The sequence below is a fragment of the Accipiter gentilis genome, chromosome 2 (assembly GCF_929443795.1).
Source record: "Accipiter gentilis chromosome 2, bAccGen1.1, whole genome shotgun sequence".
NCBI classification, from domain to species: Eukaryota; Metazoa; Chordata; class Aves; order Accipitriformes; family Accipitridae; genus Astur; species Astur gentilis.
The window spans coordinates 37235856-37260607 of record NC_064881.1 but is presented as its reverse complement, the minus strand read 5'-3'; the positions used below and the strand labels follow the sequence as shown (position 1 = coordinate 37260607).

At 35.2% G+C, this 24752-nt stretch overlaps 1 protein-coding gene across 3 annotated transcripts in view; it reads left to right on the top strand.

Annotated features, from left to right (window-relative positions):
* CSMD3 (CUB and Sushi multiple domains 3) overlaps positions 1-24752 on the top strand; it is a 767893-nt gene that overhangs the window by 602508 nt on the left and 140633 nt on the right. For 2 of the 3 annotated variants that reach the window (XM_049824463.1, XM_049824457.1), the window contains 4 exons: positions 17723-17836; positions 18498-18593; positions 19440-19643; positions 22356-22480. In XM_049824463.1, coding sequence (XP_049680420.1) covers positions 17723-17836; positions 18498-18593; positions 19440-19643; positions 22356-22480 — 539 coding nt within the window. The remainder of the gene's footprint in view (positions 1-17722; positions 17837-18497; positions 18594-19439; positions 19644-22355; positions 22481-24752) is intronic. The other variant, XM_049824473.1, reaches the window with a different exon arrangement.

The window sequence follows — 24752 nt, the reverse complement described above, 5'->3', positions numbered from 1 at the left end:
TATAAAAAACTAGATAGAACTCTGTATGGTTTTGATTTTTAAATTTAACAATTACTCATGTTCATAATTCATTTTCTAGTTATTTTGTGACAACTATTCCTCCAAAGATTATTGTATTAAAAAACAAACCAAAAGAAGAAAAAAACCCACCAAAACCATACTTCATAATTAAAGTGAGGGCTTGTTCTAGACTAATCTCATTAAATCCATTCATCTCTACTTTTCACAATAAGGCCACCTAAGTGTTAGACGAATGTTTCCTGGACCCTATTCAAAGTGGTAAATTTTACATTCAGTGCATCTATAATCCCACTTTACTTTGTTTACTTAGAATGTAACTCACTAGAAACAAGTAAGAAATCTTCTTGATAAAGGAGGCCAAGAAATTGAGTCTACCACACTTTTCCTCAACCATGTTATTATAAATTCCTTGTAGCTCTTTAAAAACAAATAAATACCAGAAAGTAATACAACAATATCAACAAAAAATCTTTACAGCATTAATGTTTGGAAGTATAATCTTTATTAGAGAATATTTTTGTTAAAAGACACTAATTATGTGGCATAGTTAGGTTCATTGGTCTTAACCATTTAGGTAATGGCCAAGTTAGAGAATAGCTTTCTTTTGCCATATATCAGGTGGAAGCAGTCCTAATCTAAATGAAGAAATGTCTCATTTGATGCACTGGTTACTGTTTATGGGGATGGTTGAAGATCCTTCAACTATGTTGGTAAATCTATACCCATATTTTTGTGCATGTGGTTGTCCCATCTCCATCAGTAATTCTGAGTCCGTAAATGCATTTGTGTTTGTAAATAGTCATGTAGTCATAGAATCATAGAATCATGGAATCATGGAATGGTTTGGGTTGGAAGGGATCTTTAAAGTTCATTTAGTCCACCACCCCTGCCAAAGGCAGGGACATCTTTCATTAGAGCAGGTTGCTCAAAGCCCTGTCCAACCTGACCTTTAACACTTCCAGGGCTGGGGTATCCACAACTTCTTTGGTCAACCTGTTCCAGTGTGTCATCACCCTCATCATAAAAAAAAATAATTCTTCCTTATATCTGATGTAAATCTACCCTCTTTTAGTTTAAAACTGTTGTCTATGTAAATGGTGTACACAAAGAGAACATTAAAAAAACAACGGAAAAAAAATCTTTTGAAAAATTGATTTTGCTTTCTATGTCAACAACAGAACATCTGAAGTACAGTGAAAAGCAGATCCAGACTTAACAAGTATTTGACACATTTTCTCTACTTCAGGGGAACTATATAGCTATAGCTGGGAATCTTGTCCAAGATACAGTTTTAAAACCCAAGGAAGCCAAAAGGAGTATCTCAGAGAAGAGTCCATCTCTGGGATATACTGATCTATTTTGCTCCATGAATGGGATGTCAGATAAGAAACAATAGAATTTGCTGATAAAAGCATACAGCTTCAGGGGCAGAAGTCATAGGGCTTAAATGAGTTCATACTATTCAGTAAGGCACATCATGCAACACAGTACAAGATGAGAGGATATGCCAGCAACTAGCTTCTTCAACTGAAGTTCCATTGAACCTAGCTGTAAATAGCTTAATTTCAAATAACTGTAATGTGGATATGTAGTCACACCCTGCAATGTGAATATATGTCCAAGGGTTGAAGAAATTAACAAAATATCCTTTTCTATGTAGAGAGGTCAAACATAGATAGTTACACAGATAATAAATTAATCAGAACCCCAAGTACTGTCTTGAAAACTGTTTTTTAAAAGGGAATACCAAGGTATTCCTGGTCCCTGTAAGACAAAAAATTTTCTTAGCAGTAAGGAAACACCTCTGCTGTGAGATATTTGAATGTGTGTCTCTTTTTAGTGGGATTGTGTCAATTATGGCTAATCAAAGGATGTGAGAATTTACCTTTTTAAGTGTATACTTCTTGTCACAGAAGAGGAACAATGGAGAGAAGGAAACATAAATCATTCTGTAAAAATATTTTTTAAAAAACAGCAGGGGAGAATAAATATTTGCATGTATATATCAGTTGCACAAAGCACTTAACCTCTCTATATCTCTGTTTATCCATCTGCAAGACAGAATAATAACATTAAACTCAAAGAAATCCTATGAAAATTAATCTGAGTAACACTTAAACAGTTAAGTGCAAAAAGGTACTGTGTAAGCCTGAAGCAAAATACAAATCCTGTGTTTTGTGTTACACCAAGAATGAAACCGGCAGTAAGCAATGAACTGTTTTTTACAGTCTTACATATTCCCTTTGAAGTCCTACCATTTTCTTCTAACTGAGGTACCATTGAGTTGTTACCCATGATGTATCACAATGTGATATGGGGTTTACAGGCTAATAAAAATGAATATTTTAATAACAAAAAGTATATGGAAATGGACAGTAGGTATACTTTTCTATTATTTGGTAAAATTTAATGCAATTTACTGAGGTAGAAAAATTGTTTTGCTCTTTAATATCTTGTAGTTAGTTTGAGTAATAAAAACTGGTACTAATGATGCTTTTTAAAAAATTATTTTCTCACCTATAGTTATATTGTTCACTGATGGATTTTCAGAGAAGTGAACACATACTTTTTTCTCCCTTCTGTTCCCCTCAAAGTAGATATGAAGCTAGAATTTTACATAGAAGACTGTAAGAATTGAGGGACAGAAGCTGAAAACTGGCTTCTAAACAATAGTGATATTTTCTTTGGGACACAGATAGAAAAGAGTTAATCTAAAATGACCAGCTAGGAACAGTTTCTATTTCTTTATTAAGTTTCACAGTTCAAATAAACTGTCAGCTAATAGTTCTGAAAGGTATATAATCATCTGTTCTTACAGCAGTGAAGGTTAATTTCTTGCTGAGAGAAAAATGGTTGAAAGAGAATCAACCTTCTGGTTGAGAAAACAGTTCAAAGTGTAATTATATGTATTCTAAGTAATATATTTCAATGTATTTGATCAGGTCTCCATTTTTAACGTTTGTAAATTGCAAGTTACTAAGATCAAAGCCTTCTGGATTTTTTAATACCATTTGAGAAAATTGAGACTGTCAATAGTATAGTCAAATATGGAATGATGTTATGCTACCTGCAACATATGTGATTGTAATGTGCATCTATAATAAGTTAATATGAAGTGGAGTATAAACAACTTTGATGCTGTTCTTTTTGGTTGAGTGCATACTCCTTTCTGCTTAAAGGAGATAATTTCTTATGCTATGTATAATAGAATTGAAATAATTTCAGATTTGAAAGTTGATACCTTTATAAAAGAAAATTTCTTAAAAAAATATGCTTATACTTAGCTACATTAGAAATCACTGTAAGTATTATCACAACTGAAGTCTTGAGGATATCAGTATTCATACTAAAATCTTGAAGACTGCAGACTTAGGTGAATACTGATTAAAATTTAGGCCTAAATAAATCAGGAATACACAGAGGGGAAAAAATTAAAACAATGAAAGTACTGGACAATGGAATAATTTGCCTAAATACATTCTGGAGTTCCATCATTTAAAGTGTTTAAATCAAGACTTTCCAGTCTTAATAGCTACAAATTCTGAAACCATAGTCCTGGGCCATAAGAATCATCATAATACCAGGTCAGTCAGGAGGGTCTGCCCAACACACTGTCCTTTTAGCAGCAATAAATGCGGTAATCCAGGGAAAATAGACTCTTAGGACAACGGTTACTGATGGTTCTCAGAAGTACTTTCTCAGTCTCCATTAATCTGTGACTGAAGGAGCTGTTATCTATGCGTAGTAACTTTGTTTTTAGTAGCTCCTCATGAGTTCTTCTTCGATTAATTTATAAACCTTCTTTTTTAGCCCATTTAGGTTTAGCATTTATGACATCCTGTAGCAAGCACTTCCACTCCTTAAGTGTGTATTCTGTAAAGAAACGTTCCCAGTTTTAAATGTGTGCTTGATGGTCTCCAAATCTTGTACTTGAAAGGACTGTAAAAATAATTCCCTGTTCAATTTCTGCATACTTCTCATGATTTTATAGATTCCTATCATATTTGCCCCTTAATAATCTCCTTTTCAGAATGAAGAATTCAAATCTATTCATGACGCAAAAGAGACCGTTATATAATTGCTATTATCCTGCTCATCTTTCTCTCTATATTTTCTAATTTGACTCACGTTTTTTGCAGAGGGCAGACCCAAATGTCTATCCCCTGCTCCCTGGATTTTTGCATTTGTGTTATAATTGCTTGTTGTTGTCTGCGCTTTTCTTGATAACTGTTAATATTTTATTCCCTTTCTGTCACTACTGAGCAGTGAACTGATGTTTCACAGGAATTGCCTGTTATAACCTCAAGATCTCAGTCCCGAGTGATTAATAGCTAATTCAAAGCCCATCCTGGTGAATAAAAAGTAGGTTTATTTTTTCCTCCTGTGCAGTACTTTACAATAAATTTCATCTAATATTTTATCACTAGTCATTCATTACTATAATGTCTTTCTGTAACTTTTCAGTTACCTCTTGCTTTTACTTTGATAACTTAATGCCATCAACATCTTATACCTTGAACTTGCATTTTTTTAAAATAATTTAAGAATATATTGAAAATCACAACTAGTGACACACAACCCTGCACAGCTCTGTGCATGAAGAAAACTATTTATGCCTACAGTTATTTCCTGTTTTACACATTGTATGCTGTAAGATTGGATAAAATTATATCCAACAACTTGTCCTTAAAGTGGCAACTGAATGTGATCTGTATATGATAAGGACATACATCAACAGAACAATCAGACACAGCTAAGCAAGCATGAGTAAGGCATTTGTAAAGTTCTTTGCTGGCTAGAAGCACTCCTGCTTCATGCCAGTTAATGCACTAGAAACTTGTAGCACCAGTAGCCTGTAACAGTTTAACGTTTCTTGTCTTACTGATATGTTGACTTATTTTGTATTGAATACTTACTGTTCATTATAATTGTTGAATCTCATTAACTGAAGGAAAACCTAGTGTAAATTATTGGTATTTGAATGTGTCATTACTTTTATACATTTTAAAGTAAATTTTGGAGAAGACTTATTCTTCCACTTTCAAAAGTAATTACATGTAAGCACACAAGAGAAAATATGGCATAGTACGTGTCATTAAAGGCAGATTCTCTGTCAGTGTACAACTGAATACTTTGATGTTGATGTTGGATGAAAAAGCAACATACCCTCTTCTAGAACTCTGCCTTTGTTGTTTTTACAATATATGTTCTTATTTTTTTCTTTAAAAAGAAAGAACAAAACATTATACTCTGAAGGAAACTACTATTTTCTTTTGCTGGACACATGACATTATAACGTCAGCTTGTGCATAGGTAAAAACATCTTTTTTTAACACAAATTTATTTTTATTTAGTGGGATATAATTTCAAGTCTTCAGTTTATAATCAAGTTTTTAAAAGACTGCTTTGTAAGACAACAAGATGAATAAACTGTATCTGTAAGTTCAAAACATTATGGATGAGGTTTGTCTCAGCTTTCTTCAGCCATCTAAAAATTGAGTATCTACTTTACTCTAGTTGTCCAGGTTCACACTCTAGTTCATGGAGAAATATAGTCCTCTCCAAAGCATGATTCATTCCACCTGAGGAAAAATTTCAAGAAATAAGCCCCCCAGTACTATCTAACTTTTAGGTAGCTTAGGCAAAATGAGATAAATTCAACATTTTAAGTATACAATCAATCTTCAGAGCTTTAAAGGTAGTCAAAATGGTAAGATATGGTTTTTTGTCTGTAGGGGTAAATAAACGAATGTTACCTATTTAAACAAATAATAATAATAGAAGCTTGAATTTCAGTTTAGTCAAATTGAAACAAACCAACACAAAGAAAAGAAGGTGGTATGGTGTGGTGTTTCTTTCAGGGTTCTGTATTATATAACAGATGCAACATACTAGTATTGTTTATTATTACTGCAAATAGTATATGCTACAATTAATCTAATCTAACATAAATAGTAATTAAAAAAAAAAAAAAGTACTCTTTTATTTTTTTTCCTCTACTATTGTGCTGTTGCAGATCCAGAAAGGGTTTTGCAGAAAGGGAGAAGTAGAAAGGGAGACTGAGTTTTGAAGCTGGAGGAGAATGATAATTTAGTAATGTAATCAACTTCGCTGATTTTAGGAGCAAGCAAGAAATGTGTTAATTAGGAGAGTTCACTCACTCCTGTTCCAGGTCCAGGAAAAGGCCTGAGTCTCACTTTTCTCCCATATTTTATGGAATTATGCCCATTCATGGGGAAATATGCATGTGGCTTTTTCTGTGCAATTTCACTTGACTACCTCATTCTGAGATTCTAGCATTTCTAACTGCTCCATCTCCTGTCCCCATACACATTCTTATTGTCTTCATAAGTTCAGATAAACAGTTTCTTTTCTCAAACATGAGAAGATGTAGCACTTCCTATCTCTTTCTTCCTCTCCTAGTCAGGAATGCAGTAACAAGAATAGTAATGCAGGAATAAGATATGTATGCAGGAATAAGTAGTGCAAGAAGTAATGCAGGAATACAGTAACAAGAAAGACGACAGGCCAGCATGTTTTCAGTCAACACTTTTTTACAGAAGAAAAACAAAGGTAAAACAACAGAGTGTGGCTTACAGCTTAGACTTAGATCTGTGCACTCCTGCTTTTTGTGTCTCTGAGATGATAGAATGGAACAGGTATTTCTTTGCCTTCCTGCTGGGGAGGAAAACAGCACCTGAGAGCTTTAAGAACCAGAGCTCTTTCTGCCCTTCCTTACCTGTTCCTTGTTTGTAGACAGAATCCTTTATGCATTCTTTTCCTCACTAATCTTCTGGATGCCCTGCCAGGAAACAGAGGATTCCACCTGAGAGAACAACAGCTGAGACTACCAATGAAATGCTGATAGCTCACAATGAAGAGTAGATAGTTCAGTGAAGGCTTTTTCCACAGACTAAGAGATTAAGAACTAGACAGTGGTGCGTGTCACATACATTATGAAGAACTAGTATAAATTCACATTAATTTTCTCTATCCAAGTACAGTTAGCTGGCACACCTATGTGTGGTTTGGAAAATCTCCATGACTTTTATGTTGACCATTGCTATTAAATGTAGCCTTATTGAAGTATATTTAATTTGCTAATAACAGTAAATTTGTACTATACATATGATGATATTGAAATACAGTTCTGTTATATTTGAGGGCTTCTGTAGGTTTGTGTTGTATAATCATATCTTTATACATTGGGAAACTTGTGCAAGGGCATTCTAGAATTAATATATAATGTTATATAGAAGTATATATATTTATGTATATAATATATTATATATAACTATATATATTTCTGTTCCTTTAACTTTTTGACAGCTTTAGCATCTTTCAATTTTCAGTTATTTAATCTTTTCTCTTTATTTTTATATCTGATTATTTTTTGTCACAAAATTATATCAACTCCATTCAGTTTCATTTGTTCAGTGACTCTTGTTAATAATTATCTGTTGCAGATAAGCAGTTGTCTACTCTTACTCATGTCAGTAAGAATACCTCTTCTAGTGGTTTACACATAAACCCATCACTAGCCTTATTTTGACGTCTAGTCTGCAGTGCACCCAAGAGGCTTACACTGTTAGAATTATTTTTTACTGCTTCTAAGTTCAGGAGCACTAGACAGCTGTTTTATCCTGGTATTTGCTTTGAAATGAATTGAGATTTACCCAACAGGATACTACTAGTAGGGACTCTACTTTGTACTCACAAACAATATTTTTCCTGTTACAGCATATGCTAAAAAGTGTCAACCATTACAGAGAAATCTAGTAGCTATCACTAAAGATTACTGCTACAGACATAGAGTAGACTGAATGTATAACAATAACTGACAGACAACCAGACGTTTGGAAATGTAAGAGGAGAGCCATTCAAAAAAATGACACTGCTGCTACTATTTTAATTTAAAACTGAATAATGATAGTAACACTACTAACTCAGAGATACACAGTTATTGTTATGTCAAACTGAAGTATTCCACTGAACGGTACAAGATCAGATTTTCCAATTTGTTTATGTGAGCTGGTCAAAATTTATTTGTTTCCTTACTGAAAGCAATGTTCCTACATGCATGAATTCTGTAAGAGCGTCTCTTTAGGATGTTATCTTTCAGTCTTTCCCTTCAGTGATTACTGACGAATTTCTCTTTGAAGAGCCCAACATGCATTTAAGTTATCTTGCAGTTTTACTAATCAATTTTCTCAGGCAGAAGGGGGTGAATATGTTTATTTGGTGTCTACATTAGTATAATTTAATTTAAAAATATTGACTCAGTCCATCATTACAGCGTAGTGCTATTTCATCCTAAATACAAGGGAAAACTTCATACATTATTTCATATCTGCTGTTTGTTATGAAGCTAAATACTTAAATCAAAAAGATTACTCACAGAGGAAGTCTATGTTCCAGCAGGAGGAGGCAGATACATGTTGTAGCAGTAGGTAGCCTCTGACTTTTTCAACAGTATAGTAAAAGCCATTTTTCTCCTTTTAACATAAGTTAAGACAGCAGTAGGTCATAATAAACCTTTCTACCTTTAGCATCTGTGAGTTTATTAAACATACTTTCTATGATTAAACTATTTTATGTAAAACTCTTGGCTTGCAGTGCATGAATGTTAAGTTCCTTCATATGAATAATGGCCCTTAACTTTAAAATCCTCCTAGACGCAAATATTCTGCTGTTCATTCATGCATTTTTTTTTTTTTCAAGGCTACTCCATGGCTAGTTCTAGGTGTCTTGAAGGTGCCAGGGCACCTGATGCAAACAGGCCAACAGTGTATTCCATACTATGTGACGTCCCATCTAGTATAGGAACTGGGAAGTGGGGGCAGGGAATCGCCACTTGTGGACTAGCTGGGTGTTGGTCAGCAGGTGGTGAGCAATTGCCCTGCGCATCATTTGTACATTCCAATCCTTTCATTATTGCTGTTGTCATTTTATTAGTGTTATCATTATCATTATTAGTTTCTTCTTTTCTGTTCTTTTAAACCGTTCTTATCTCAACCCACGAGTTTTACTTCTTTTTCCCGATTTTCTCCCCCATCCCACTGGATGGGGGCAGTGAGTGAGCAGCTGTGTGGTGCTTAGTTGCTGGCTGGGGTTAAACCATGACAAAAGGAGATGGTAAAATAACTGAAAAACTTAAATATCTGGTTTCTCACAAAAAAAGGAAATCTCTTTCTTCCCCTCCTCTTCCTAAAAAAAAAAAGATTTTCTGAAACTTCTGCAGTGAAAGCTAGAGTGATTGTCATCATACTAGTGTAGTCAGGTCTTAATGCAGTTGTCTGATTTTGTGGAGAATTCCTGTCTTTCTTGTGAGAATGGGCACAAGAGTTTCTCCGATGATCATTTGATTGATGACTGTAATCTGATAAGCTGAAAGCCTTGCTGAATCTTTCTCATAGAGAGAATCTCACATAATAGTTTCCTGCTTTCTGCTTCCTGTAGTTATGCCTGAATCCTGCTTATTTAAAGCATGGTTTTTCTCCATTGTTATCTATCATTTAGCTGACTGGCCATGATCCACCACTTAGCACAGTGAATGGGGTCTCCAGTCTTGGGAGTTAAGATGAATGAAGAGTTTGCATTACTTGTTTCTTAGTGTATACTTGTTATCTTTAATCTCTATAGAGACCATTTATCTAGTGAGAGATTTCTCTTTCCCCGTCTTTTAAACAAGGTTGTAACTTCTGAACAGCGTCACTTTCTTTTCCTTTTGTTCTTTCTTCTTTTTTTTTCATAAAAAAAAAAAAAAAAGGTATTTATAAAACCTGATAGGAAAAACATCAGAGCTAAATCATAAGCAAAGAGAATGTCACCAGTGGAGGTGATGAAGAATCAGATTTTTTTTTTTCACTGTGAAATAAAATTTCCATGCTGTTGTAAGCAAAACTCTCTTTTGGAAAGATTATTTGGTCTGATGACAGAAATTCTGTTTGAAACTATGAGAAGTTAGCTTCTACAGAGTAACTTCAAATTCTGAGGAAGTCCTCTAGTTCTTTAATAAGACCTGTGTGTATACTACAACCAGTAGACACCTGAGCACCTTAATTTTTCATTCACAATCAGAAGAAACCTATTTTAAACATAGTAAAAAAAGATTTATCTAAAACACCATATTTAAACACAATTTAAAATTATCATTCATCACAAATGGATTGCTTTATCTGGGCTTTGATTTGTTGGGCTTTTTTTTTTTTTTTTCCAGCTCTTCACAACTAATTTGGTACAAAAGAAATTAAGATATTACTGTAGAAAAGAACAACCATGATACAGGCCATGTATATCTTTCCCAGACTGAAACAGATTTTTTTTACTCCTGTTCTGAAATAGTGCCTGATTGGAGACATGTATTAAGAGTTGCAGAGGTAATTTGGGCCCTATTTAATTAATAGGGTTCATTTTCCTTTTCCTTTGCCATTGACAGTTACCAAGACCTATCATTGTAAGTGCTGTTTCAGTCTTGAAGCAAACATCTGAGCTTCATCAGGAGGGCTTATATGAAATGTGCATTTCAGTTTATGTGATAACGATGCTTGAACCATGTTAGTCCTTTCGTAATATCTTAAAGGCAAGTGAATTACATCAGTATTGGGCTTGATTTTACACCAGAGCTTTCTGAGTTCAGTAAATCACTAGGCACACAGAAGATCCCATTGATGTGAACAGGAAACCTAGGGTGAGGAAAGATAGTTCATCTTATTCCACTGATATCCATATAAGTTATTCAGAGTGTTTTGTTAGTTCTCATACCTGCCATAAGCATATATTTTACCCAGGTAGATATGACTTGATCAGTACAGTGTTAATGGCAATAATATGCTATCTGTAAAGGTTTGACTTGTGAGTTGGGTTTAATTCTTTAGTGGAACACAGGTGACAGCAATTCAGGGATCTGTTTTGAAGAATGTATTGGTACATGGCCCTGGAGAGATGAGAAGTCCAGGACATCCAGTTAATTTTCAGGGATCACCTCCTCCAAGCTCAAGAATGGTCCATCCCAATGATTAGGAAATCAAGCAAAGGTGGCAAAAGGCCTGCATGGATGAACAAGGAGATACTGATAAAAGTTCAAGATAAACAAGAAGTGTACAAGATGTTGAAGCAAGGTCAGATGTCCTGGGAGGAATACAGGCACTTGAACACCACTGCAAAGATGGGGTTAGGAAATCCAAAGCCCATCTACAGTTGAATCTGGAAAAGGACATGAAAGGTTCCTAGAAATATATCAGCAACAAAAGGAAGAGTAGGGAAGATGTGGGTCCATTCCTGAATGGGGTGGGGTCCCTGATGAAAAAGGATGCAGAGAAGACTGAGTTACTAAATTCTGCCTTTGCTTCAGTCTTTACCAGTAAACCAGCCTTGAGGATTCCCAGACACCTGAGACCAGGAGAAAAGTCTAGAGCAAGGATGACTTGGAGGAGGACCAGGTGAGGGATTACTTAAACAAACTGGGCATACACAAACCCAGGAGACCTGATGTGATGCATCCATGAGTGCTGAGAGAGGTCAGTTACCTTTGAAAGGTCATGACGGTTGAGGGAGGTTTCCAAGGGCTGGAAGAAGGCAAATCTTCAAGAAAGGCAAGGAGGAGGATTGAGTGAAGTACAGACCAGTTGGCCTCACCTCTATACCTGGGAAGGTGATAGACCAAATAGTCCTGGTCACCTTCTCCAAACTTATTAACGACAGGAAGATGATTGAAAATATTCACCATGGATTTACAAAAGGTAAATCAGTCCTGACAGACCTGATAGCCTTCTACAATAAGATAACTAGCTTGGTGGTTGAGTGGAGAGCACTGGATGTTGTTTAGCTTGATTTTAACAAGCCTTTCAACACAGTCTCCCATAATATCCTCATTAACAAATTGATGAAATGCCAAATAGATAAGCAGATGGTGAGGTGAAGTGAAAGCTGGCTGAACTGCCAAGCTCAAAGGGTTGTGGTCAGCAGCAGGAAGGATAGTTGGCAATCAGTCAGTAATGGTGTACCCCAGGGATCAATACTACAGCCAGTACTATTTAATATCTTCATAAATTACCTACATGATGGGACAGAGTGCACTCTCAGCAAGTCTGTAGATGATACAAAACTGGATAAGTGTCTGATATACCATATGATTGTGCTGCCATTCAGAGGGACCTCAAAGACTCACAGAAATAGGGAGTTAGGAAGCTCATGAAGTTCAACAAAAGGAAATAAAGAGTCTGCGACTAAGGAATAACCCTGTGCGGTGGTACAGACTGGGGCCAGCTAGCTGAAAAGCAGGTTTGCAGAAAAGGTCCTCAGGGTCCTGATGGATGCCAAGTTTAATATGAGCCAGCACGGTGCCCTTGTGGCAAAGAATACCACCAGCCTCCTGGGATGCATTCAGCAAAGCATTGCCAGCAGCTCGAGGGATGTGATCCTTCCCCTCTATTCAGCACTGGTGAGATGCATTTGGGGTGGCGCATCCAGTGCTGGTTTCCCTGATACAGGAGAGACATGGCCATGCTGGAGTGAGTCCAGCGAAGGATGACACAGATGATTAGGGGGCTGGAGCATCAGACATGTAAGGAGAGGCTGAGGCAGCTGGGACTGTTCAACCTGGAGAAGAGAAAGCGCAGGGGGATCTCATCAAGGTGTATAAGACCTAGGAAGTAAAGGAGGCAGAGTCAGACTTCTCAGTGGTGCCCAGTGGCAGACTAAGGGGAAATGGGCACAAACTGAAACACAGGAAATTTCCTTTAAACAAGAGAAAAATTATTACTGTAAGGGAGATGGGACACTGGAACAGGTTGCTCAGAGAGGTTGTGGAGTCTACATCCCTGGAGATACTCAAAACCTGACTGGACATGGGCCTGAGCAATCTGCTCTAAATGACAATTCTCTGAGTGAGAGGATTGGACCAGATGATCTCTAAAGGCTTCTAGTCTCAGCTATTCTCTGATTTTGTGATAGGAATTATACTGAGAATATTGTTCATTAATCTAATGCTATTTAAAATATACCAGTATTTTTTTCTTATTTTTTTAAACTGGCCAATTAAAAGACAGAAGCAAACTCTGTACATGTTTTTTTCTCACTTTAAAAATTAAACTGAAATTTCTTTGATTAAATTTTTAACCAGTCAACTATTTTGTGCCAATTCCATCTGTTGTTAGATGGTTTCCAAACTCATTAAAATATCCAGATGTTATAGTGATGAAGGCCATAGAAACATCTAGATATTTAGAGGCATGGAAATTTCTCTTGTCTAGCTCTTTCCTGGTTAAAAGGGAGCTTGTTTGTGCTGATGTATTTTCAATTAATGGATTCCCTCAATTTCCTAAATTATTGACAGTATTAATACTACAGTTTGCCTGGAATTTTGACAGGAAAAAAAGAAAATCACACAAATGGAAAAGTATAAACAGCACAGAAATGTATTTCGTTTATTTTTGAGGAAATACATAAACTAACATTGTAACTATGAAAATTCCAAGAGAAAACTTCTTTGGATGCCCTAGAATTGTTGATCTTGTAAAATAAAAGGCACCTAAATATCTAAGCAAATTGTTAAGCCACAAAATACAGAGAAAAGAATATTTTATTTTTAAATAACATTAGTACAAAGCAGTGAAGGCCAAGGTGAACATAAAATCAGGAATAATTTGCAGCCCAACTTTAGACATCAATTTTGGACAGGTGACTTTCAGTCTTTCATGGTAGTTGACAGGGGACAGAAAATTGATGGAGAGTCGTTCTTTAGAGAATACTTACTCATCCATCAATTAAAAAAAAAAAAAATCACCCTGCAAATTCTTCAGTTACAGTGTTTTGATCTTTATTTACACTGGATAATAATTTCTAGTGAGTTTCTGAAAGGCAGATTATACTGGATACTCACATTTATATTTTATCAGTTCTTGTTAATTTTGAAACATGTTTTTGGCATTGTCTTCAAATTATGCTTGTTGTGGTTTGTTTTTAAGAAAACTATTTTCAAACACTAGAAAATGAACAGAATAAACACATGCCAAATGGGGTAGGCAACAATGACCCCCAAAAAAGACAATAATAATGAACTGTTATTTTTCTAATAATCAGAATTTCCCTTCTTGTGACATAATCTCAGCTGGCCAGGTATCAGTCACTGATGTATTACAATATTTCACAGCTGATTTAATAGAAAATAAGTATCCCGGCACAGAAAGAGGAAGGAAGAGGTTCTATATTCTATCTCCACTACTGGCTGCACCATACTCCTGCCTGACTTGAGGAAGCAGCTTGATTCACTTAAATTGATCATAAAACCGTGGGACTCAAAGACCCTTACTTGAGCTTGTTGCTGTTTCATATTAACCACTTTCTGCCAGTAGGTCCTATTTGTCAGTGCTTTGTAATGTCTCAACTGTACTAATCTCTTCATAATATATTTGATTTCAAGGCAATGATGGCTTTCGTATACCTTCTCAGATTTTCCCTGTGTTTTATTAAGAAATACACAGGAAAGAGTGAAAAAAGTTACCATAAATGATATGTGGAGCTTTTTCTTTACAAAATGACCAATTTTAAGTCACATATTTGTTCCCTTTCTTCAGTGTTATACTCTTAGACAGGAAAGTGCTTAAGAGAAAGCTGGAGGCAACAACAATCTTAAATACTTACAAAATGTAGAAACAGGCCTTAGAATTTGGCTCACTATAAGGTATAATTACGGTGTAAATATTGTATAATAACCCATTACAACACAAATATAGCTTACCAATTCTATTTTTACAGTTTTCCCAAGATACAGCTCTTGATAATAGTTATGTGTGCTTGTTAAGTTATGCCTTAGCGCTTGCTTGAATTTTCCATACATAGTTTGCAACTTAATTCAGAATGGGAAAGAGCAGTGGAAGTCACAGGGAACTTAACTTGGCTCAATGGCAAAAGGAAAATCATTGACTATGAAAATAAGATTTGATAAAAGTGCAAATGTGATAGAAACGATTAGCTGGATTAAGTTTGTTAGTTATCTTTAGAAACACCAAAGAGAAGACTTGAATGCAGCTAAACATTATTTTAAAAATAAACAGAGATAGTAGAAAAATCAGTGTTTAATTTTCTGAAGATTGGAGGAAAACGATGGCGATAATTTGGCATCTCACCTATGGTTCCTCCTAAAAAATGATAAAAATCTTTGGAAATGTCTCACAGGCAGTTTTAAAATTATTTTGGTTGAAGTTCTTATAAATGTCACATCCAGCCTTTCCCTTCAAAAAGAGGGGGTTTTGTTTGTTTTTGTTTTGGGGTTTTTTTTTATAAATTTGACTTGTTTTCTTTTTGAAAAGAGGGTATGATAAGGTCCTGAGTTGGTAATGTGGAACTGCCTTTTTTTTAAACCAGTAAAAAAAAAAAAAAAAAAAAAAAAAAAGGCATTTGAAGAAGTCACATTTTTAATATACTGTTTTTAAAGCTTTAAGGGTGTATAAATGACAGCAGTTGTAGGTGCCTACCTTCATCCTTTATAACAAAGGATACCAGATAAAGATACTATAAAACATATGGAAAACAAATATAATTCAGAAGCAACACATTGGAATATTTATCCCCAAAAGTCTAACCTGGATAATGAACCAGAACTGGTTCAGTTTCTCTTTATAGGTGTTCCAGCGTGGTGGGTTGACCCTGACTGAACACCAGGTGCCCACCAAAGCCATTCTGTCACACACCCCCCCCCTCTCAGCTGGACAGGGGAGAGAAAATGTAACAAAGGGCTTGTGGGTTGAGATAAGGACAGGAGAGATCACTCACCAATTACCATCACGGGCAAAACAGACTCAGCTTGGGGAAAATTAACTCAATTTATTACCAATCAACCAGAGTAGGGTAATGAGAAATAAGACCAAATCTCAGAACACCTTCCCTCCACCCCTCCCTTCTTCCCAGGCACAATTTCACTCCCGGATCCTCTACCTATCCCCCCCCCCTCCCCCCAAGGGGCACAGGGGGATGGGGTTTACGGTCAGTTCATCACACGTTATTTCTGCCGCTTCATCCTCCTCAGGGGCAGGACTCATCACTCTTCCCCTGTTCCAGCGTGGGGTCCCTCCCACGGGAGACAGTCCTCCACGAACTTCTCCAACATGGGTCCTTCCCACAGGCTGCAGTTCTTCACGAACGGCTCCAGTGTGGGTCCTTTCCATGGCGTGCAGTCCTTCAGGGGCACACTGCTCCAGCATGGGTCCCCCACAGGGTCACAAGTCCTGCCAGAAAACCTGCTCCGTGGGCTCCTCTCTCCACAGATCCACAGCTCCTGCCAGGAACCTGCTCCAGCACCAGCTTACCACAGGGTCACAGTCTCCTTCAGGCATCCACCTGCTCCGGTGTGGGGTCCTCCCCGGGCTGCAGGTGGAGATCTGCTCCACCGTGGACCTCCCTGGACTGCAGGGGGACAGCCTGCCTCACCAGGGTCTTCACCACGGGCTGCAGGGGAATCTCTGCTCCAGCGCCTGGAGCATCTCCTCCTCTTCCTTCTTCACTGACCTGGGGGTCTGCAGGGTTGTTTCTCTTACATGTTCTCACTCCTCTCTCTGGCTGCCATTTCTGTGTCTGTCCCACAACTTTTTTTTCCTTAAAAATGTTATCACAGAGGCGTTACCACTATCACTGATTGGCTCAGCTTTGGCTGGCGGCGGGTCTGTCTTAGAGCCGGCTGGTGTGGGCTCACTCTTTCTCTTGAACACAGGGGAAGCTTCCAGCAGCTTCTTACAGAAGCCACCCCTCAACCCCCCCCCCCCCCCCGCCGCTGCCAAAACCTTGCCACACAAAGCCAATACATCCCGTACCTACATTTGACTACTTCCACTTTCTTACCTTTATGGTCCTTAAGCCATTTTCCCCTCCGTTGCTAGTAATGGTGTTAAAATTAGGATGTAAATATTTTGTAGGTACTACGGCCAGAATTAATCCAAACAATTATTTTTTCTGTGCACTGTTTACTTATATTGAAAATGCAAACATCTGTGATGTGAATGTGCTGCATAGATATTTGAACTTAAATGCAAAACCAACATTCTTGAGTTGAGTTGTTCTACCAGCATGACTTTAAAAAAAAATTAATTTTTGTGACTCAATATATGTATTCTGGAAAGTGTTTGTTGCTTTGAATCAGTTACTCATTTGTTTCACAAAGGTAAAGATGCACTGAATGTTAATGTTCTTAAGAAAAATGAAACATTCCAAGGTAAGTAAAACTTACAGAGACTTATCAACTAAATTAATTCATAAAACACAGTATATAGCAATATACCTGGAATTATAAAGGACGACATTGCACTGAGAATGTAGATGTGTATTGGGTGGGGGAGAACAGAGAATTTGAAAGTATATTCAGCTACAGAAAAATGGTTCTGTTCCCTCAGTAGTAGAATCTTTTAATGAGTATATGTATGGTTTGTGTACCTTCATTTTCTCTTTTATATATATAGAATTACTTTTTTATTCATTTGCTGCTGTAATGGTATGAAAAATAACTAACTTTAAGCACCAGGACAGCTATTTAAGTGATCAGAGAAATCAATCAATAAATATAATTTTTTATTTAATTATTTTTTAACCAATATACTAACGTGGTTTTTTTTCCTCTCCTTTTTTTTGTTTGTTTTTTTCCTTTCACATTCTAACCCCCCTTTTTTTGGCCATTGGTGCTTCTTGCTTTTTCTCCTTCCTGTTTGGTCAGTGGTTTTTGGCCAGTTTGTATTTTTCCAGACATCACTCCATGATGTAGTTGAAGTATATGATGGCCCAACTCTGCAGTCATCTTTGTTATCCTCTCTCTCAGGATCTCATTCAGGTATTCTTTAATAGAACTGTCATTAAACTGTTATTTACTTTTTACAAACCTAGAAAGATAGTGTAGTCAGAAAAAAAGAAGAAAAATATGATAGTCGTATTTTCTTAGATTCAATTCAGGCAAATATATGAAATTAGGATTTTGAACTAAAAGCCTAATCACTCAAAACTCTTTGCATTAATGAATAAAATGAAGTAAAATTAATTTTTTTTATTTTTTTTTAGATTTTTTTCTTTTGATATTTAGCTATTATAGTGAGTGATTTGGGCTTCTTACTCTGTGCCTTTGACTTTTATCTAGTGAGCAATCTGAAATGAGTATTACATATTTTAAAGGGAAAGCAGCATATATTTGTAGCAAAGTAAAATTGTATAGATACTGTGTGCATTGACTCAACTAAAAGAGGTATGGGGTTTGGGGGTTTTTTTGCTAAAGGAAAAATACAACAAATATTCCTAATAACTGAGATGAGTTTTAGTCCCCCTTTTCTAGAACAACATAATACTGCCAACATAAAATATTGAAATCATATATATCTTGCAAAGTTTACTGAAGCAGAACAGGGTTTTCAGAAGGTTATTTTTAGCTGCAAAGATGTATTTTGAATGCTTCTTTAGTAAAATGTGGTTATGATAGCTTTGTATTTGCTTTGTTTGAGTAGGTGAATCCCTTCCATTGAGCTCAGGTAACCAGATCACTGTTAGATTTACTTCAGTTGGACCAATAACAGCTAAAGGATTTCATTTTGTTTATCAAGGTGAGACAACCTGGAAAAATCTGTACATTTATTCTTTTTGTCACAAACTGTAAATCATCAGAGAGGAACAGACTGAGAATGTAGAGGGAAGTAATAGCCTGTTAACAATGTAAAAAATTTGGGACCATTCTTTATCTGTATTTTAAAGCTTAAATCAAATATTTAAGAAGAATAAGAGATATTCCGAATGTAAGAAGACAGTTATACAAAGCAGCTGTTTCTATTTGTTAATCTGGTTGACTAATGTTAGATCCATCTTGCTGCTCAAACTGGTTTATCTCTCAATTTAAATATGAATAACTCTAAGTGTTATTACCTGTGGGTGAATCAGTGATCTTGCTGTTATTGAGATACTTCTCTTGGTTTATATTATTTGCCTTTTTATGGGTCAAACACAGAAATGGTTATACATCAATACTTGCAACTGCAATTCATTCTTTCATTAAAATTAAATCCTGATCTGAGAGTCAGAACACACATTTAGAAATCCACAGAAATAAATGTAAATATCTATCTGACACAGAAAGGTTACTTTGAAACCATGTATTAGCTGAATATTTCATAGCGGTATTTCTTTTCAGTGCCATTTTAAAAAGGTTTCAGTGTGGATTTTATGCATTGCTTTTAAACTTGGCAAGGATATCAGTGCTATGCTCTTCTAAATAGTAACTCAGACATCAAAGGTATGCAATCCATATTGTAAAGATTAATTTGGGGATTAAAAGAATGTTCTTAACTAGCAAATAACTGAATTTTTTGCAGTCATTTTGAATATTTGTGGTTCAAAATCTGTATTCCTCCACCAAATCTAAAATTAAGAATCCACAATTGTTTCTATGTTTGCAGCTGTTCCAAGAACAAGTGCAACACAGTGTAGCTCTGTGCCTGAACCAAGATTTGGAAAAAGGATTGGAAATGAATTTGCAGTTGGGTCATTGGTTCTTTTTGAGTGCAATCCAGGTTATATCCTCCATGGGTCAACAGCAATTAGATGTGATACAGTACCAAATGCATTGGCACAGTGGAATGATTCACTCCCTACGTGTGTTGGTGAGTTCTAAGGCTTTTTAATAGAACTAATTACTGCCTTAAAGTGTAGACTGCTCTCTCCAGCTGAATGTGTTCCTTGTCATCTATACAGTATTTTATTCCTGTTTACTTTTATTCACTTTCTTCTTCATTCAAGATAAAGATTTTATTCCCCTTCCTATTCTAACCTTGCTGTGACATTTCAGGATTTTCATGAACATACTCTGCTGTTATAAATTATATGTTAGGTTCTTTTACATTAACATCAGTGACAGTCCCTGGCTGTTCCTTAATCAAGACTCAGAAATATCAGTTTGTGCCGTAACTGCTTGCAAAACTAAGATGCTCTCATGTTGTAGATCTCTAACAAGCTATTGCAAGCTATTAGAAAGAACACTATTATATTACAGATTTAGAAATAGTTGCACTAGTATTTCATTACTTGTCAGAAAAAAGCAGTGATTTTTCAGATGAGAAAATATACTTTGTCTGGTTCTAGTCATACAAGATTAAATTCTCAAAATGAAATTCTTAAATTAATGTGCATCCATTGACATTTATTAAGCTGATTTGCACCAATTGGAAATCTGGTGATTGTGTTGAAAATACCCACAGTAAAGAGATAAAATTCTAATGGTACATTTTTTCATAGGCTTATGTCGAGGGCAAATATAGCACATTTACATATTAAGTTTCATTAGAGTTTGGCTTTGTTTTTTGTATGGAAAAAAAATCAGTTGTTTATAAATGAATTAAAATTGGTTATAATTTGCACAGATGTTTTTGCAATGCCATCAAACTTTTCCACCTGTAACATCTGTTGCAGTACTGACTGCATTATACATTAATTTTGTGCAAATTGAATACATTGAAACCTATTCATTTTGAGGATGAAGACATCTGAAGAACTCCATTCCCGACCAAAACAGTAAATATATGTATGAGTTAGTTACATTACTTTTCTTGGCAGAGAACAGATATTTTATTAAAATGATCCTAACCCATTGCAAAAACCACATTATGATAGTGACTGCAGCATTAAGAAGTACATAAGCAGTGTTTTAGATGAATGGAGGAAAGGAAGATAGAGGGCATTTTTTCATTAGGTTGATTTTGAATCTTCTGTGCTTATCAGCTGAAGGTGCATGTTAAAGTCTGAGCTGTTTTCAGTAAAATAAAAGATTTTCTCCAAAATATGAAAATCTTCATAGAGATCAAGACTCAGTACAATAGAGGTAATATTAATAAATATTATTAACCAGCTATTATACACAAATCATATTTATTTAGACTGTTTCAGGCATAGGAATAGAACCACAATCTATATATCAATAAGAAGCTCAAGTATATGGCTATATTTCATTTGTTCTTGGTGATTACAGTTTAATCAGTAATTGTACTATTTAGGCCCTTGAAATGTAATCCCTTTGTTTTTCAGATATAACAACAGAGTATTGAAATAATTATTTTGGCCATTGATCACAATGTATTATTGAAATTTTAATACATGATTTAGTCTGTGGAAGAGAAAGCTATCTATCTCTAGGCAAGTTGAACTGAGAAAAGGTTACAGGCCACCTTATGTGTGAAAATCACCGTGCCGATAAATGTGATAAAATATATATAAGGTGAAAATTGCATTGAACTAAATCAGTTTAATAATTGAAGTGGTAGACATGACCATATTAAATTGCCTTAACTCTAGCGAGTGCTTGAATATTTCCTTGGAGATAGTAGACATCGATCGTTCTGTCTGTTCATCCTTTTATGAGTAATTATTTAAACGCTTTAAGTGACACTGACCTTTAGTTTATCCATGTAGTTCCCAACAGATTCTATCAATTACGTGTCACAGAAAACATAGGTACAGTATTCATTAAGATAAGTTGCATTCTCCTACCTATTTTCTAAATCCTCGTATTTGTATCTAATGAAATCCATTCAGAACTTAGCAGTGTTGCTTAGAAGTGATATATTAGCTTCAAATGGTTTTGATAAACCATCTCATTAAGCAGTAATATTCTTTGTCCCTGTTAGAGCATCTAATGATCTAGACAAGATACATTCAAGCTGAACATTGAGAAGAGAAACTTGGTGGTACTGAATGCCTCTGTTCTATTTCATGTGTAACATTTTTATTAATCCATGGGCTTGGATATGATGAGTGCAGTCTCGCAAGCATTTAGCAATTTCTTTACTAGTGTGGTAGATCCATATATTATAATGGGATAACTCATGGAAGCAAAGAGAACAGTCAAGGAGTTGAGACTGGTGCTATTAATTATTTAGACAACAACAAAGTAGCAACATTAATAAAGAATGTATCTTTTTTATGACATATTTTTATCTTTTATACTGATAAAATACCTAACTGTTCAAACTTCATTCTTAACCCTTTAAAATAATGTTTCATTTTTGTAAGATTACTAGAAGACAATGGAATGGATTTCACTTCATTAAAGGTCAAATAAATAAGGGGAATATGAGCATGATTCTCCAAGGTAGAAAACTGACATAATTCAAATTTTCCTTTATTCTTTTTTGGTCATTTAAAAGGAGGTTTTTGAGATGCACGATTTTATTTTCCTGAGGCAAATATAAATTTTTTAATGTAGCATAAATTTACAGAAGTTTTCAGCCATGGTATGCTGAGCATTGTGTAAGCTTTGATAATAACTTTTCTCACTTCTGAAGCTTCATACTTCTTTTCTTGCCTTATGCATTTCCTTTCAGTACCCTGTGGTGGAATTTTAACAAAGCGCAAAGGGACTATTTTGTCTCCTGGTTACCCTGAGCCTTATGACAACAATCTGAATTGTGTGTGGAAGATCACAGTACCAGAGGGAGCTGGGATTCAAGTAAGTATACTTGCTATTTGCTTGTCATCATCTAGTTTAAAACTGTTTTTCCTTATGTAAGAGCTGAAAAGATCATTTATTCATACATTTTTCTATCTATCTCACTAATGATTCTCACAATGGAATTTATTGCACATCTTTTTATTCATGGAGTTGTTAAATGTTATAAGATTTACAAAAATCTTAAAAGATACACTTGTAACTTTTTACTTAGAAGAAAAGCACCAATAATTTAAAATGTGTTGTTTCAATAGGTCAGTGATTCCTTGTAAGCCAGAGGAAAGAGAGTCTTCCCTGTGATTTTTTTTCATCTCCCCAAATGGATAAATCTCCTTTAACAGAGTGAAATTAAGTGGGTTGCTTCTGTGGACAAGTTATATATGTTTTCCTAGAAACTCTGTTATTTACTCTATCGTTATGGAAGTTCATAGTGTTATAAAGAATCTTCAGTATGTTTCAACATGAGATGGGAATTGGTCCTTTAAAATATTGACAAAATTCTCATTTACTAAAATTTATATTAAGAGCTGTTTAAATTAGTGTTCCTCAAAATAAATCTCAAAACTGATTTAAGTTATTAAATCAATACTTACTTTCCTGGTAGGCACCATGATGTTCACTTGCTGTTGCCAATTCTCAACTCTGGAATCTTTGTTTTCTTTCCCTCCACACAATGCTGTGACCTCACTACCGAGATTTCTCAGTGGGAATTTGGCAGCAGGATCTGCTAGCACAAGTTCTATAGGTTTGTGAAGAAACAGTTTCTGTGAATTTTAAAAGTATAACTGGCAGGGAAGGGAAACTGACAACCAGCGGTTACGTGCCAGCTCTGATACGCTTACTGCTTTATTAATGTAAATAGATGGAACACATAACAGAAAAGTATCAATTAAGCTAAGTCATGTATATCTCACTCTTTAGAGTTCACTAAAGAAACTGACAGAAATCTGATTATTGGAAAGGCAGTTGAGTGTAATAAATTAGGACATTTAAACATCATCTGATAAATTCCTAGCAAAACGCGTATCAAGAAACCATGGTGCCAAGTTTTCTATGTCTACCTTTGGTTCAAAATATAACTACTGTAGAAAATGAATAAATAAAGAGCTCAGTTTCTGTAGGTAAAGGTTTAATAATAAAATCCAGGAGAACCATTGCGGACACTTTATTAAAGCTTTTTAATAAATTACATCACAGAGCATTTAAGGTATTCTACTGTGTCAAGAAAAGTTTCTAAAATAGTACAAGTTTATACTTTGCTACTTTATTCAGAAAAATATAGGGTTTTTTTTTTTTAAAATAACTAAAAATACTTAAGAAAAATGTAAAAACTTTATGGGAGAACACAGAAATCATCACAAATACAACCTAAGTCCGTACATGGTAACATTTATGAGTTCAATTTTCAAAGCCACCGATGTCCATTAACAATAGTATTTAATAATCTAAAGCAATTTTGGGATTGATTTTGAGGAACACTGCTATTAAACAGTTGACTAAGGATACTTTGTTCTGTGTATTTCTTATACAGTCAGTAATGTAAGTTAAACACTAGGAGGATAGTTCAGAGGATTTAAATGAGACATTAATTGGCATCGTGACTTAGGCAGTCACTGTTGCTTTTTGGAAGTATTTCTCTCATCACAGACTGCATTAGGTGATTAAATGACTAACTCTGATTTTAAGTTAGGTGTTTAATCTGCATGATATTCTTCTGCTTCAGACTCATAATAAAAAAGATGTATTTACTGTTTGCTTTCTTTCTAGTTCTCCCAAGGTTTTTTTCAGAGTTACAAATAGCATCCTTCCTTTCTGTTATCAGTTATTGAATAAGTTATTCATTTATATTTGTTTCAGTGTAATGACAACAGGGCAGTTTCATGGGCATACCTGTATGATTGTAATTAGATATGTAGAATGTCTAATATTGTCACTGAAACAGGACAGTCATGAAGTGTGATATTCATGCTTGATCCTTTGAATCCTGTCTGATTTTCAGGGCTAGGTCTGAGGAGGATAAAGTCCCTGGTATAGTAAACTGAATACAGCTGATACAGGATCAGTAAGACAGAGTATACATCAGAAGTCATACCATTTTTACTGTGTAATTTTTCACAACTGAGCTTAGCTTTATATCTACTAATGACATAAAAAATGGCATCAGAATTGTTTTGGTTTTGTTTTTTTCACTTCATAGGAAAGACAAAACATGAATATACATATATTAAAATGTAATTGTTACTGTGAAAATCAGTTACTTGAGGCAACATTT